Genomic DNA, 17,137 nt, shown 5'->3' with positions numbered 1-17,137 from the left:
ATACTTCCATGTTTATACGGTAAAGTGTATAAGAGTTGAGTACATGGTGTAAACACTCAAATCTGGCAGCCGTTAATAGCTGTTACTCTCAATTGAACTACTGTCCCCTGCCCCAAAGACAAACTAAATCATGTTAAATAAAAAAGAGAGAGGATATAAAATACATGATGATAGAGAGAATGCTCACCCTGCTTAAGTTAGGGTGATGGATTTAGGGGTAATTGTCTCTTTTCTCTGTTTTCTACACATCCCATGATGTAATTTTATTATTATTATTATTTTTTTACAGAAAAGAATGCATTTATTATTTTAGAAGAAAGGCAAACAAGAAGAAAAACACTAAAGCAACCACACTGCGAAACATGTCTGTAAGAATCCCCTGGGAGGAAGCTGTGTTAATGCCGGCGTGGCTCTTGCTCCCTGGGGGGTCTTGCTTTCACAAAAGAGCCCATCCACCCGTGCGTCTCTTCCTTTTATTGCTTTTAAAGTTTTATCCTTTTTATTTTTCATTTTTGTATGAGCTCTCAGATTGGAAGTCTCTTTTTTTCTCTTCTTTCCCTCTCTTACCCTAATGTCTTCTTACTTGGCTTTTGTGATGGTTTTGTGTTATTTGACATAAAATGTCATACTGACTGTCAGCCCTGAAATAAGGAGTTTTATACCTCGGTAGGTTTTAATTATGACATGAGGTAATTGAACGTTAGGATATATCACTTTGTAAAACATTGATCTCGTTTCTTATCTCCTGGCAGAGTGAATCAGCTTCTGTGGATAATTTTGTGCCATGAATCAATGAACTTGTGGGTTTATTTTACTAATTAAGTGTTTCTATCAAATATCCTTATCTATACAGGAAATGATTTCTTCTCATAGTTTGTCCTTGTCAGGAAAGGAATAGTAATATCCTTTGAAAAAACAGGTATAAACTCACCCACAGGAACAGCATCAAATCTAGGACAAATTTGGTACCCATGTGTTCATGTGTGCATGTGCACCCGCGTGTGTGTTTGTGGGAACATTCACACACATACAGTAGCAACTGGTATTTGTAGAACTTCTCTTGGGCAACTACCAAGGAGACTTCACTTCAAGTATGGAAGATACAGCTTCACAGGACTGAGAAAAATCTTTAGTAACATCATTTATGAATGCTTCTATTCAAATGGAATGCCCTTGTGGGTGATCTAATGATAACTTTAACTTTTAGGTTGTGAAGTACAGAAATGTAAACAGTTTAAACCTTGTGAAAATTTTCCCTGTATACCCTACTTGCCTAGTCTAAATCTTACTTGCCAGTTTATGAAGGCAACAAATTTTAGAGACCAGAGTCATCATTTTTATTTCCTATCTTCTTTTAGGGAATTCTTTACATATTACAGCTCTACAGGCAAGGTGGGGCTTGAACTCACGATCCTGAGGTCATGAGTCTCATGCTCTTCTGACTTAGCCAGTCAGGCACCCTAATTCTTTATATTTTAAATTACTTTTATTTTTCCAAATTGCTGGATAAAACTGCGATTAGAGGAGAAGGAGCTGAGTACGTTTACCTGAAATAACTTCTCCCCTAATGATATCTTAGTCTTATTGAAAAGCAGCTTCTGTTTTAGAGCAAATACATAATACTTCATTATCTCAAAAAAAGGAGAGAGAGAATGAAAGAGCTATTTTAAAAATAACTCTAGATACATCTAGATAGATACACATTTTAAAAATGTGTATCTATCCAAGGCAAGAAGGAGCTTTAATCTTTTTTTTTTTTTTTTTTTTTCCATTTTAGCTAAACATTTCTCTTCTCCGAGCATACTAGGAAATGTTTTGTTCAAGAAACCCCTCCTGGAGCAGTACAGACTGGGAAGAGAGAATAAGCAAAAGTCAGGCCTCTTGGGTCTTACTAGTGAAACTCCTGGAGCAGTAAGAAAGACTGGGTAGAGGGTGCCTGTGTGGCTCAGTTGGTTAAGCTGCTGCCTTCGGCTCGGGTCATGATCTTGGAGTCCCGGGATCGAGTCTCACATTGGGCTCCCTGCTTGACAGGGAGTCTTCTCCCGCAGACCTCTCTCTCTCTTCTCATGCTCTCTCTCTCTCAAATAATAGATAAATAAAATCTTTAAAAAAAAATACCAGGTAGAGGTAAAATGAGCTCACATACCTGCTCCCTTACTCCTCAGAGTGTTTCTGAGAGCTCACATGGCAGGGAAACCCCTGGAAACAGTCTCACTGGAGACGGCCACTGAAGAGGAACACGGGCCACGTGATCACTGCCGGCAGCTGAGGGCCAGGCAGAGAAGTTGGGATTTTGCTTTCTCATTAGTTCTGGGCAGTCATGTTCTCTCTCTCTCTTCTTTCCCTCCTTCTCTTTCTCTCACTGCGCGTGCACGTGTGCACACACACACACACAGATACACACACTCCAAAAAGATGATCAAAGTGTTCATTAAATGTATGTTCTACTCAGAGACCAAAAATGTCACCACCAACAAAATAAAGCCAGACTCTTTCTTAGGTATTATTGACCCATGGAAGTAACAAAAGTAGGCATTTGGGAAGAGAAGTAACTTTAATAGATACATAAATTACATTTTTTAAATTTAGAAAACACAAACAATACTGGTGTTTCTGGAAAGTAGACTTGGCATCTCTAGAAGTAGTTACATGAACTTGATAAAGAATAGAAGTTCCTTATTCTTTCAAATCTTATGAGTTATTGTTATAATTCGTAAGGCTGAATTTTAATACAAAAGACTATAATAAAACAGTCTTTGAATATTAAAATAATCCTTCCAGAGCCTATATTAAGCTTTGCAAACTTTAGGCAAGGTATTGCATTGAAACTCAACCCAAGATATACACAGTAGTAAGTAATGTGTTGCTGTGAAAGATTTTTGGATGAAAAAAAAAAGAACTTTGGGTATTAGAATATTTGATTTACTGGATTTTGGCTCCTCTCCTCCTGTTTCTTGTGCAAAGCATTCAGACTGAGACCTTACTATGATTATCTAATCTTACTCCGTTCTTGGAAGTTTAGCTTCTGTAAATAGTAGGAAAGGAGACCCTCCTGGATTGTTATGGTGAGTATTTGGTTGTGAATGAAATGAATGTTTAAATCTCTAAGATTTCCAGTAATGTTGAATTTGGCTGGATCATCTGTAGTTATATTTCAAGCCTTTAAAAATCTATGGAAAAAAATAAATAAAAATATGTGGTTTCTCAAACAGTGATATGCTCTTTTTTTTTCATGATTAGCATTTTGTTCTTACCCTCACTGTCTACTTCAAATAAATTATGTGCAGTTTACAATTCTTGGAGCATATGGTTGCTGCCTACAAGCACTTTGTGTCCCCTGGCAGAAAGCCCCCTGCGACACTGAAGAATGGTTTTCCGGAGGAATAGTAGAGAATCTTGCCTTCATCCATTTTTCTATTTGAATTCAACTTTTAAGGTAGGGCTGGGTTAGACATTTTTTTTCATTTTCTCCCTCCTCTCCCCCTTCTTCTCTTCTTTGCCCTCCTGTTCTCCCTTGCTTCCTGTTTCATTGTTCCAGTCTCCCTCTACCCTAGGTTGAGTAACTTACGCCATCAGTGGTATTAGAGGTTCTTGTCCAGCAAGGATAATGTAATACTCATGTAGACAACCCCGGGTGTCTCTAGCTTTTGCCTTCTTCTGAGTCCTTACCTATTTGTCAAACCATTTTGAGTAGGGACTCATTTGTTCTTTGTAGGGAATTCCAAAAAGCAGATAACGTGTTGGTTTGTATGCTTCATCACTCATATTGAGATCCTGTGTGGACTTCTGTTTTGGAAAAATCATAGCTTTTAGTTAGCAATAATTGAGATGAAGGCTGGGTAAAATTTCCTGCAAAGTCTGGGGTGGGAAGAAGTTGGAAAAAATGTGCAGGTGCTTTGAGAATATACATTAAAGCCATGACGGCAAGAAGTGGTGGGAAACCCTCTGGAAAGAGAGATAGATGACAGGGAGGGAGCTAGGGACCTGGTAGGGGCAGGTGAACATTCTTTCTCAAAACTCCTATAGCACAGGAGGCAGGAGTAAGAGCATAGCCTTCTGTCAGTCTGACGACCCTCAATCCCTCCATGCCCTGGCTCACAACCCACTTCCAGTCCTTTTCATGCAGGTAGCCATGAGTGCCTGCCTCACTACACGGGGTAGCTAGGCAATATGCTGAGTTATGTCTGAGAGGCATCTGGAAGAGGTGAATGGTCTATAGCTGTGACTATTTCCCTTTTCAGCTTATAACCTCTTGTGACAACTTTGTGTCTATGTGTTCTCCACACTCGCAACGTGTGCAGAGTGCTGTTCGGACATTTGGTCAATTGGTCAATTGGTTGGATTTATTGATCTGCCATTCGGTTACTTGTTTTTGCCCAACATTACGTGGCCTAAATACTTGCCTTCTGAACCTACTTCCGATTCACAGAGCATTAGTCTACTCTCACCCCAAGCAAATAGGAGATGATTTTTTTGATTACCATCCAAATATTTTACCTGACAGAACTCCAAAAAGGGATGAAATGTATGTGTAATATATGTGTATGTGTGTATGTGTATCTATGTGTATATATTTGTATGTATATATATGTATATATATATAAATATATGTGTACATATAATATAAAATATACACATGTATATATAGGTGCATAAACTCATATATGTATATATTCACACACAAATGTATATATTCAGACACATACACATATATGTATATACATTCAAACACATCCATATGTATGCATGTATTATGTATATACTTAAATGGAACCTGGACATCCATTACTTGCTATGGAACCTATCAAAACTATATAGGGAAATAAAATGAAACATCACACTTTCTATATTTATATATTGTAGTGGAAGTGTTGAAACACCAAATCTAATTGTTGATTAAGAAACTGAAATAAAGGAGCGCCTGGGTGGCTCAGTGGGTTAAAGCCTCTGCCTTCAGCTCAGGTCATGTTCCCAGGGTCCTGGGATCGAGCCCCGCATCAGGCTCTCTGCTCAGCGGGGAGCCTGCTTCCTCCTCACTCTCTCTCTCTCTCTCTGCCTGCCTCTCTGCCTGCTTGTGATCTCTGTCAAATAAATAAATAAAATCTTTTTTAAAAAAAAAAGAGAAACTGAAATAAATACCATCTCAATGGAGAACTAATATGAATTTTCTATTTGTATGTTTTGTTACCATTTGGGAAAATTATACTATCAACCAGTGTTAACAGAAAAGCTGCAAATGGGTTATAAATTGAGAACAAATAGCACAGACTGAGAGCGCTCTGTACAACATTTGAAAATGTCTTGATTCTAATTAAGTCTCTTCCCTTAGACATCCCTAGCCCTTCATGCCTTTTCAGAAGACAATCTGTTATGATGAAGATGTACCGGCAGGAAGAAGAGCTTCGGAAGCACCATGAGGCTTAGTCTACTCCTTCCAGGTTGGTGTCGGCCCCTTGGGGCAGCCCCTCTGCCGCTGCTTCTGGTGGGGGTGGGGGCGGCGGCCTCCTGGGCCCACATGCGAGCACCCCAGCTGGAGTCTGCTCACCTGGCCTGGGGGGTGGAACCCCACCATTTGCCTCTATCGCTGGTAGGGGAGCCTCGGCGGGGGACTGCGGGGCCTGACTGGAAGCTTCTGCCTCGGGCTTCTGGGGCGGCTGGTCAGACTGGGCTGCTGCAGGGAGACCCCGGTCTTGGGCCTGTGCTCCCGACTCCGTGAGGGGATTCCCGGGCCTGGGGGGCAGTTCTGCCTCATGGTTTCCTTCGGCTTCCACTTGAGGAGTTGCGGGAGGCAGGGAACCCTCTGAAGGGCATAAGGGGCTCCGAGGGGACTGTTCCGGCTCCTGCAGGGCCGAGACAGCACCCCCTTGAGGACTGCCGGATTCTGGTTGGCTTTCTTTGGCCAGGTCAGGGGCTGACTCTGGATGATGAATGACCATGAAGGCTGTGGCCAGGTTTTTCACAGCGTTGTGAACGCTCTCGGCTTCCTTTGTGTCCACCCCCACGCCCCCAGACACGGCGGACTCGGGCTCTTCGTCGGAGGTGTGCTGACTTCGGTCGTCCGTTTCAGGCATTTTCGCGTCTCTAATTTTCTTGTACAGTTCATTTCTCTCTTCTTGTAAAGCTCGACAGAGGTTCTCCAGCCTCCCGATTTTCATGACGAAGCACTCGTATTCTTTAGCTCTCAGTGCTTTCTGTGATTTGAAAATAGTAGAAAGCGGGGGAAAAAAAGAAAAAAGCATAAAACAACAAAGCAAAATTGTCAGGATGCTCTCCGGAGACAAGCAAAACCATTTGCCCAGGAATCTGTCTACCAGACTCTGGGGCCTGACCGCAGAGAGGTGGCTAGACAGACACCTGGTTGGGGGCGTCACAGCTGTTGCTCCATTGTGTGTGGGACTCTGGTAGAGTTTTAATCACTGATATCCTTTCCTTTGGGAGAGGAAGAGGGCAAAGCTTTTCTCTGCTCCAGTCCAGGGCCTCCAAAATCTTAAAGTACATGCATTTTCTGCTTGCAAGACTGAGGCGTCTTCCAGTGGCACAATGAGATGGAGGGGGACATGGCTGTCAACAGTGCCTCATCTCGTCTAGAGAAAAACTGCTGTATGCGATTCCAGCGACTGTTTGATTTATGTTGGTGAATAATAAGCTCATCTCTTTGGAACTGGTTGCAATTTGGGACGAATTGTTAGAAGAGTAATTATAACGACAGAAACTCCCCACACACTAATGCATGATGCTGCCTGCTTCTCCTCTTTTTCTTTACAAAATGTTGGTGTGTTTCTGTATGAAATCATTCCTAATCATCTTACTCTTCGCCCCCACCTTTGTGCTACTTGGTACCCTTTAAGACTTTTCTTTCTTTCTTTCTTTCTTTTTTTGGCTTATTGATATGGAGAGACCTTTGCCTGTAAGCTCTGCTTCTTAGATCCAGGACCATGTATCTTTGCCTCAACATCTACAGAGCTTGACATACTATCCATAATTAAATGGCTGTTGGAAGAATTAAACAATACATACCCACATCTGTCTATAAAGTAGTACATACCCTGGGTGCTCAGGCTGGTGTCTTTCCTCAAAGGTTCAAATCAACTCACTAATATATTCTGCACCTGCCAAGTGCCAGGAACTGAGGAAATTCAAAGACAAGTAAGACAATTGTCCTGTCTTTAAGGAATGCAGCTGGGCAGGCATGGAGCTGATTTGAGGACAGCTTTGGACTCGGCAAGTAGGCAGGTGAGTTAGGGTCACAAAGCTCTTTGTGAGTCTGGACCCGATTCTATTTTGCTCTAAATATTTTTATTATAATTTCATTTGTCACATCTCAGAAAAAAATCAACTCTTTTTCAAAGATTATAATTTGTACTACTCAATCATAATTATCTTCTGAGCATGAATATTTGGACTGAACAGGGGAAAATAAGTTGGGGGAAGTCTTCTTACCTCTTCAATCATGTCCAGCAGAGCTTTGTTGCAGTTCTCAAACCGGGCTTTCCACATGGCTGTGTCCTTCTCTAACTTCTTCATTTTCTTAGTTGTCTACAGAAATTGGAATATTTTAATGTTAATCCTAAAGACTTAATATATCAAAAAAGGCTATTAGTTCCATATGTGATGCTAAGAAAAGTCCTTTTGTTTCTAGCTGCTGAAGCAAACAGGTCTGATGTTGCAGAATGAAGATTGAGTGGGGAGAGTCATATATATTTATGAATCATCTAGGTCAGTGTTGAACGAAGTTATTTGGACCAGAGCCCATTCAGGAAGAAGAAAGCTCCTTAAGTCTGTCCTTGTTTTGTCACTGTATTTTCCTTAGTTTAAAGTAAAAGTAGCTTTATTTAGTCACAGGGATAAGCTTGCAATTTAGACTTTTTTTTTTTTTACATTATTGAATAAGAGACTATCAGTGAGAAAGCTAAACAGGCTCTTTACCATTAAAATGTTGATACTATCTGGGCACATCTGAAAAGTTGCTATGCAACAACAGCTCTCTATTTTCTCAGTCTTTACATTTTTAAAAAAGTTCTTAGTTAAATACTAGTAAGTTATCATACAGTGTAATGTTAGGTGTACAGTATAGTGGTTCAACACTTCCATCTATTACCCCGTGCTCCTGACAATAAGTGCTCTCCTGCATTTCCATCACCTATTTCACCCATCCCCCCACACATCTCCCTTCTGGTAACTATCAGTTTGTTGAGAGTCTGTTTCCTGGTTTGCCTCCCCCCCACCCCTTTTCCCCCCTTTGCTCGTTTGTTTTATTTCTTAAATCCCATTGTGAGTGAAATCACATGGTGTTTGTCTGTGACTGACTTACCTCACTTAGCATAATACTCTTTAGCTCCACCCATGTTGTTGCAAATGTCAAGAGTTCATTCTTTTTCCTGTCTGAGTAATATTCCTTTGCATGTATAAATATACCTCATCTTCTATAACCATTCATCAGTCAATAGACACTTGGGCTGTTTCCATAATTTGGCTATTGTAGATAATGCTGCCATAAACATTAAGGTGCTTGTGCTTGTTTCCCTCTGAATTAGTATTTTTCTGTTCTTTGGGTAAATACCTAGTACTACAATTGCTGGATTATAAGGCAGTTCTATTTTTAACTTTCTGAGGAATCTTCATACTGTTTCCCACAGTGGCTGCCCCAGTTTGCATTCCCACCCAGTATGTAGAGGGTTCTCCTTTCTCACATCCTTGCCAACACCTGTTGTTTCCTGAGTTGTTAATTTTAGCTATGCTGACTGGTGTGAGATGATATCTCTTTGTAGTTTTGATTTGCATTACCCTGATGAGTGATGTTACGCATGTTTTCACGTGTCTGTTGGCCATCTGGATGTCTTCTTTGAAAAATGTCTGTTCACGTCATCTGCCCATTTTTAATCAGGTTATCCATTTTTGGGGTGTTGAGTTTTTTTTTTTTTTTTAAAGATTTTATTTATTTATTTATTTGACAGAGAGAGATCACAAGTAGATAGAGAGGCGGGCAGAGAGAGAGAGAGAGGGAAGCAGGCTCCCTGCTGAGCAGAGAGCCCGATGCGGGACTCGATCCCAGGACCCTGAGATCATGACCTGAGCCGAAGGCAGCAGCTTAACCCACTGAGCCAACCAGGCGCCCCTGGGGTGTTGAGTTTTAAAAGTTCTTCATATATTTTGGAAACAAACCCTTAATCAGATATGTCATTTACAAATATTTTCTCCCATTCCATGGGTTATCTTTTAGTTTTGTTGACCGTTTCCTTCACTGTGCAGAAGCTTTTTATTTTGGTGTATTGATGTATTCCCAATAGTTTATTTTTGCTTTTGTTGCACTTGCCTTAGGAAGTGTATCTAAGAAGCTGCTCCAGCCAATGTCAAAAAGTTACTGCCTGTGTTCTCTTCTAGGATTGTTATAGTTTCAGGTCTCCTATTTAGGTCTTTAATCCATTTTGAATTTATTTTTGTGTATGGTATAAGAAAATGGTCCAGTTTCATTCTTTTGCATGTTGCTGTCCAGTTTTACCAAAATCATTTGTTGAAGAGACATTCTTTTTCCCATTAGATTTTCTGTCCTGCTTTGTCGAAGATTAATTGACCATAAAATTGTGTGTTTATTTCTGGGTTTTCTATTCTATTCTATTGATCTATGTGTCTGTTTTTGTGCCAGTACCATACTCTTTTGATTACTACAGCTTTGTAATATAACTTGAAATCTGGAATTGTTATGCCTCCAGCTTTGTTTTTCTTTTTCAAGATTGCTTTGACTATCTGGGGTCTTTTGTGGTTCCATATAAATTTTAGGATTGTTCTAGCTCTATTGTGAGAGAGAGAGGGAGAGAGGGAGAGAGCACAAGAGAACACAAACAGGGAGAGCAGCAGAGGGAGAGGGAGGAGCAGACTTCCCATTGAGCAGGGAGCTGGCTGTAGCGCTTGATCTTAGGACCCTGGGATCATGCCCCTGTCATCTTCCGTTTCTTCCATCAGTGTTTTATAGTTTTGGAGTACAGGTCTTTTACCTCTTCAGTTAGGTTTATTCCCAGGTATTGCATAGTTTTTGGTGTTTGTAGGTGGAATTATTTTTTTCTTTCTTTCTTTCTTTCATTAACATATAATGCATTATTTGCTTCAGGGGTACAGGTCTGTGAATCATCAGTCTTACACATTTCACAGCACTCACCATAGTACATACCCTCCCCAAATGTCCATAACCCAGTCACCCCATCCCTACCCTCCCACCCTCATCAACCCTCAGTTTGTTTTGTGAGATTAAGAGGCTTTTATGGTTTGTCTCCCTCCCAGTCCCATCTTGTTTCATTTTTTCCCTCCCTACCCCTCACGACCCCCTACCCTGCCTCTCAAATTCCTCATATCAGAGAGATCATATGATAATTGTCTTTCTCTGATTGACTTATTTTGCTTAGCATAATACCCTCTAGTTCCATCCACATCATTGCAAACAGCAAAATTTTTTGATGGCTGCATAGTATTCCATTATATATACCACATCTTCTTTATCCATTCATCTGTTGAATGGACATCTAGTTTCTTTCCATAGTTTGGCTATTCGGACATTGCTGCTATAAACATTCGGGTGCATGTGCCCCTTCAGATCACTACATTTGTATCTTTAGGGTAAATACCCAGCAGTGTGATAACTGGGTCATAAGGTAGCCCTATTTTCAACTTTTTGAGGAACTTCTATACTGTTTTCCAGACTGGCTGCACCAGCTTGCATTCCCACCAACAGTGTAGGAGGGTTCCCCTTTCTTCACATCCTTGCCAACATCTGTCCTTTCCTGGCTTGTTGATTTTAGCCATTCTGACTGGTGTGAGGTGGTATCTCACTGTGGTTTTGATTTGTATTTCCCTGATGCTGAGTGATGTTGAACACTTTTTCATGTCTGTTGGCCATTTGGATGTCTTCTTTGCAGAAATGTCTGTTCATGTCTTCTGCCCATTTCTTGATTGGATTATTTGTTCTTTGGGTGTTGAGTTTGATAAGTTCTTTATAGATTTTGGGTACTAGTCCTTTATCTGGTATGTCATTTGCAAATATCTTCTCCTATTCTGTCAGTCATCTTTTGGTTTTGTTGACTGTTTCCTTTGCTGTGCAAAGGCTTTTGATCTTGATGAAGTCCCAATAGTTCATTTTTGCCCTAGCTTCCTTGCCTTTCATAATGTTTTTAGGAAGAAGTTGCTGTGGCTGAGGTCGAAGAGGTTGTTCCTTGTATTCTCCTCAAGGATTTTGATGGATTCTTGTGTCATTCATTTGAGTCTATTTTTGTGGGTGGTGTAAGGAAATGGTCCAGTTTTATTTTTCTGCATGTGGCTGTCCAAGTTTCTCAACACCATTTGTTGAAGAGACTGTCTTTTTTCCATTGGACATTCTTTCCTGCTTTGTCTAAGATTAGGTGACCATAGAGTTCAGAGTCCATTTCTGGGCTTTCTATTCTGTTCCATTGATTTATATGTCTGTTTTTGTGCCAGTACCATACTGTCTTGATGATGACAGCTTTGTAATAGAGCTTGAAGTCTGGAATTGTGATGCTGCCAACTTTGGTTTTCTTTTTCGACATTTGTCTGGCTCTTTGGGGTCTTTTTTTTTTTTTAAAGATTAATTATTTATTTGACAGACAGAGATTACAAGTAGGCCGAGAGGCAGGCAGAGAGAGAGGAGGAAGCAGGCTCCCTGCTGAGCAGAGAGCCGGATGTGGGGCTTGATCCCAGAACCCTGGGATCATGACCTGAGCTGAAGTCAGAGGTTTTAACCCACTTAGTCACCCAGGCACCCCTTTTGGGGTCTTTTTTTGGTTTCACACAAATTTTAGGATTATTTGTTCCATTTCTTTGAAAAAAATCATGGTATTTTGCTGGGGATTGCATTAAATGTGTAGATTTCTTTAGGGAGCATAGACATTTTCACAGTATTTTTTCTTCTAATCCAGGAGCATGGAACATTTTTCCATTTCTTTGTGCCTTCCTCAATTTCTTTCATGAGTACTTTATAGTTTTCTGAGCCCAGATTCTTTGCCTCTTTGGTTAGGTTTATTCCTAGGTATCTGTGGTTTTGGATGCAATTGTAAATGGAATTGACTCCCTAATTTCTCTTTCTCCTGTCTTGCTGTTGGTGTATAGAAATGCAGCTGATTTCTGTGCATTAATTTTATATCCTGACACTTTACTGAATTCCTGTATGAGTTGTAGGAGTTTGGAGTGGACTCTTTTGGGTTTTCCACATAAAGTATCATATCATCTGCAAAGAGTGAGAGTTTGACTTCTTTGCCAATTTGGATACCTTTGTTTCTTTTTGTTGTCTGATTACTGTGGCTAGGACTTCTACTACTATGTTGAATAGCAGTGGTGATAGTGGACAGCCCTGCCATGTTCTTGGCCTTAGGGGAAAAGCTCTCAGTTTTTTCCCTATCGAGAATGATATTTGCTGTGGGTTTTTCATAGATGGCTTTTATGATATTGAGGTTTGTATCCTCTATGCCTTCACTCTGAAGAGTTTTGATCAAGAAAGAATACTATACTTTGTCAAATGCTCTTTTAGCATCTATTGAAAGTATGATATAGTTTTCGTTCTTTCTTTTATTAATGTATTGTATCACATTGATATACAGATGTTGAACCAACCTTGTAGCCCAGGAATAAATTCCATTTGGTCATGGTGAATAATCCTTTTACTATACTGTTGGATCCTATTGGCTACTATTTTGATGAGAATTTTTGCATCCATTTTCATCAAAGATACTGGTCTGTAATTCTCCTTTTTGATGGGGTCTTTGGTTTGGGATAAAGGTAATGCTGACCTCATAAAATGAGTTTGGGAGTTTTCTTTCCATTTCAATTTTTTGGAACAATTTCAGGAAAATAGGTATTAATTCTTCTTTAAATGTTTGGTAGAATTCCCCTGAGAAGCTGTCTGGTACTGGACTCTTGCTTGTTGAGAATTTTTTTTTTTTAATATTATTTATTTATTTGACAGAGAGAGATCACAAGTAGGCAGAGAGGCAGGCAGAGAGAGAGGAAGGAAAGCAGTCTCCCTGCTGAGCAGAGAGCCCGATGCGTGGCTTGATCCCAGGATTCTGGGATCACGATCTGAGCCGAAGGCAGAGGCTTAACCCACTGAGCCACCCAGGCACCCGAGAAATTTTTGATTACTGCTTCAATCTCCTTACTGGTTATTGGTCTATTCAGGTTTTATATTTCTTCCTGTTTCAGTTTTGGTAGTTTATATGTCTCTAGGAATACATCCATTTCTTCCAGATTGTCAAATTTCCTTGTGTATAGTTGCTCATAATGTGTTCTTATAATTGTATTTCTTTGTTGTTGGTTGTGATCTCTCCTCTTTCATTCATGATTTTATTAATTTTGGCCCTTTTTCTTTTCTTTTTGATAAGTCTGGCCAGGTGTTTATCAATCCGATTAATTCATATAAAGAACCAACTCCTAGTTTCATTGATTTGTTCTACTGTTCTTTTTGTTTCTGTTTCATTGATTTCTACTCTGATCTTTATTATTTGTCTTCTCCTGATGGCTTTAGGCTTTCTTTGCTGTTCTTTATCCAGCTCCTTTTGGTGTAGGGTTAGGTTGTATATTTGAGACCTTTTCGTTTCTTGAGAAAGGCTTGTATCGCTATATACTTTCCTCTCAGGACTGCCTTTGCTGTGTTTCAAGGATTTTGAACAGTTGTGCTTTCATTTTCATTTGTTTCCATGAATTTTTTCAATTCTTCTATAATTTCCTGCTTCACCCATTCATTCTTTAGTAGGATGCTCTTCAGCTTACATGTATTTGAGTTCTTTCCAACTTTCCTCTTCTGGTTGAGTTCTAGTTTCAAAGCATTGTAGCTCAAAAATATATATGGAATGATCCTAATATTTTGGTACTGGTTGAGACCTGATTTGTGACCCAGGATGTGATCTATTCTGGAGAACGTTCTATATGCACTAGAGAAGAATATGTATTCTCTTGCTTTGGGATTGAATATTCTGAATATATCTGTGATATCCATCTGGTCCAGTGTGTCATTTAAAGCCTTGATTTCCTTGTTGATCTTTTGCTTAGATGATCTGTCTATTTCAGTGAGGGAGGTGTTAAAGTCACCTACTATTATTGTATTATTGTCTCTATGTTTCTTTGATTTTGTTATTAATTGGTTTATATAATTGGTTGCTCCCTTGTTAGGGGCATAGATATTTAAAATTGTTATATCTTCTTGTTAGACCGTTTAGGTATGATATAGTGTCCTTCTCATCTCTTATTATCATCTTTAGCTGAAAATCTAATTTATCTGATATAAGGATTGCCACCCCAGCTTTCTTTTGACATCCATTAGCATGATAAATTGTTTTACATCCCCTCACTTTAAATCTGGAAGTGTCTTTGGGTCTAAAATGAGTTTCTTGAATTTCTTTGAGTCCAAATGAGTTTCTTGAATTTCTTTGAGTCCAAATGAGTTTCTTGCAGACAACATATTGATAGGTCTTTTTTTTTTTTTTTTAATCCATTCTGATACCTGTGTCTTTTGATTGGCGCATTTAGCCCATTTACATTCAGGGTAACAATTGAGAGATGTGAATTTAGTGCCATTGTATTGCCTATAAGATGACAGTTATTGTATATCATCTCTGTTCCTTTCTGGTCTGTTAATTTTATGCTCTCTCTTTCCTTATTGAAATATTGAAAGGACTCCTTTCAATATTTCCTGTAGGGCTGGTTTGGTGTTTGCAAATTCTATTAGTTGTTGTTTGTTCTGGAAGCTTTTAATCTCTCATTCTATTTTCAATGACAGCCTACTGGATATAGTATTCTTGGCTGTATATTTTTCTCGTTTAGTGCTCTGAATATATCATGCCAGTCCTTTCTGGCCTGCCAGGTCTCTGTGGATAGGTCTTCTGCCAGTCTAATATTTCTACCATTGTATGTTACAGGCCTCTTGTCCCGATCTTCTTTCAGGATTTTTCCTTTTGTCAGTGAGACTTGTTAGTTTTACCATTAGATGATGTGGTGTTGACCTATTTTTTATTTATTTTGGGAGGTTCTCTGTGCCTCCTGGAGTTTGATGCTTGTTCCCTTCACCAAATTAGGGAAATTCTCTAATTTGCCCCTCTCTCTTTTTCTTCTTCTTCTGGGATTCCAATTATTCTTTTTTTGGGGGGGGAGAATCCCAATTATTCTAATATTGTTTCATCTTATGGTATCACTTATCTCTCAGATTCTCCCCTTGTGGTCCAATAGTTGTTTATCTCTCTTTTTCTCAGCTTCTTTATTTTCCATCACTTGTTCTTCTATATCACTAATTTCTTCTGCTTCATTTATCCTAGCAGTAAGAGCCTCCATTTTTTATTGTCTGTCATTAAGAGCTTTTTGATTTCAACTTGGTTAGATTTTAGTTCTTTTATTTCTCCAGAAAGGGATTTTTTAGTATCTTCCAAGCTTATTTTGAGCCCAGCTAGCACCTTGATAATCGTCATCTGACATCTTACTAATGTCCATATTGATTAGGTCCCTAGCTGTTGGTACTGCCTCTTGTTCTTTTTTCTGAGGTGAATTTTTCTGCCTCATCATTTTATCCAGGTAAGAATAGACTAGTGAGAGAACAAAATACTAAAAGGGTAGCAATGACTCCAGAAAAATATACACTAACCAAACTGGAAGAGACCTAAAACCAAGAGGTGAAGAAAGGAGGAGGAAAAAAAAAATATATATATATATATATGTATATATATATATATATATATACCCATACATACATACATACATACATATTAGACTGGTGAATAGAACAGGGCCACACACTTGATTTTGGGTGTATTTTGCTCTGTTAGAAGAAACTGCCTCCCAAAATTTTAAAGAAAGAAAAACATATATATACAAAAATAAGGATAAACATGATTATGGGAATGGAATATGACTGTAAAGATGAAAATTAAAAAAAAATTCTAAAAAAGGAATTGATAAGATAAGAAGTTGGTTGAAAAAAGAAAAAAAGAAAAGAGGGAAGAATGTGATCAGGCTGGAGACTAGAACAAAGCCATGCACTAGATTTAGGGTATATTTTGATCTGTTAGAAGAAACTGTATCCCAAAATTTTAAAGAAAGAAAAACCTATATACAAAAATAAGGTTAAATACAATGAAGGGATAGAATATGACTATAAGAATGAAAATTTAAGAAGATTTTTAAAAAGGTACTGAAAAGATAAAATGGTTTAAAAACGTTAAAATAGGGGTTCCTGGGTGGCTCAGTGGGTTAAAGCCTCTGCCTTCAGCTCAGGTCATGATCTCAGGGTTCTGGGATCAAGCCCCGCATGGGGCTCTCTGCTCGGCAGGGAACCTGCTTCCTCCTGTCTCTCTGCCTGCCTCTCTGCCTTGTGATCTCTGTCAAATAAATAAATAGAATCTTAAAAAAAATAAATAAAAATGTTAAAATATGAAAGATGAAAAATAAAAAAAATAGAATAAGAAAAAATTTAAAAATTTAACTTTGCAAGACTAAAGAATCATGGGAAAGAAGCCATGGATTCTATGTGCTGTATTCCCATAGCTCTGAAGTTTTGCAGGTCTTATTGATTGGTGAACTTGGTCTTAGCTGGATGTTCTTGCTGATCTTCTGGGGGAGGGGCCTGTTGCCATGATTCTCAAATGTCTTTGCCCACGGCAGAATTGCATTGCCCTTGCCAGGGGCCATGCTAAGCAATCTGTTCAGTTTTGCTCTCGGGAGTTTTTGTTCCCCGAATGCTTTCCGTACTACTTTGGAGGACAAGAACGAAAATGGCAGCCTCCCAATCTCCAGCCCCTTATGAGCTGAGAGCTCTGGGCCCCACTCCTCAATGCATCCTTAAAGAAAAGCAGTCAATCCCTCCCATCTCCCTCGTCTCCAGCAACACTCTGAGCTCACCCAGCCTGTGACTGTTTCTTTCTTTCTTCTTCTTCTTTTTTTTTTTAAAGATTTTATGTATTTATTTATTTGGCAGAGAGAGAGAGAGAGAGAGAGAGAGATCACAAGTAGGCAGAGAGGCAGGCAGAGAGAGAGAGGTCAGCAGGCTCCTCACTGAGCAGAGAGCCTGATGTGGGGCTCCATCCCAGGACCCTGAGATCATGACCTGAGCCAAAGTTAGAGGCTTAACCCCTGAGCCACCCAGGTGCCTGACTGA

General features: G+C 39.4%; 1 protein-coding gene across 1 annotated transcript in view; it reads right to left on the bottom strand.

Annotated features, from left to right (window-relative positions):
* Positions 1 to 5,290: 5,290 nt before the first annotated feature.
* Positions 5,291 to 17,137, bottom strand: part of TXLNB (taxilin beta) — a 55,827-nt gene continuing 43,980 nt past the window's right edge. The window contains exons 9-10 of the mRNA XM_046005759.1: positions 7,441 to 7,536; positions 5,291 to 6,191 (exon numbers count right to left, since the gene is read on the bottom strand). Of these exons, the coding sequence (XP_045861715.1) occupies positions 5,421 to 6,191; positions 7,441 to 7,536 (867 nt within the window). The 3' untranslated portion in view covers positions 5,291 to 5,420. The remainder of the gene's footprint in view (positions 6,192 to 7,440; positions 7,537 to 17,137) is intronic.

This window comes from Meles meles, chromosome 5 (assembly GCF_922984935.1).
Source record: "Meles meles chromosome 5, mMelMel3.1 paternal haplotype, whole genome shotgun sequence".
Lineage (NCBI taxonomy): Eukaryota > Metazoa > Chordata > Mammalia > Carnivora > Mustelidae > Meles > Meles meles.
Note: the sequence above shows the minus strand (reverse complement) of the source record. Positions and strands in the feature narration are given on the sequence as shown.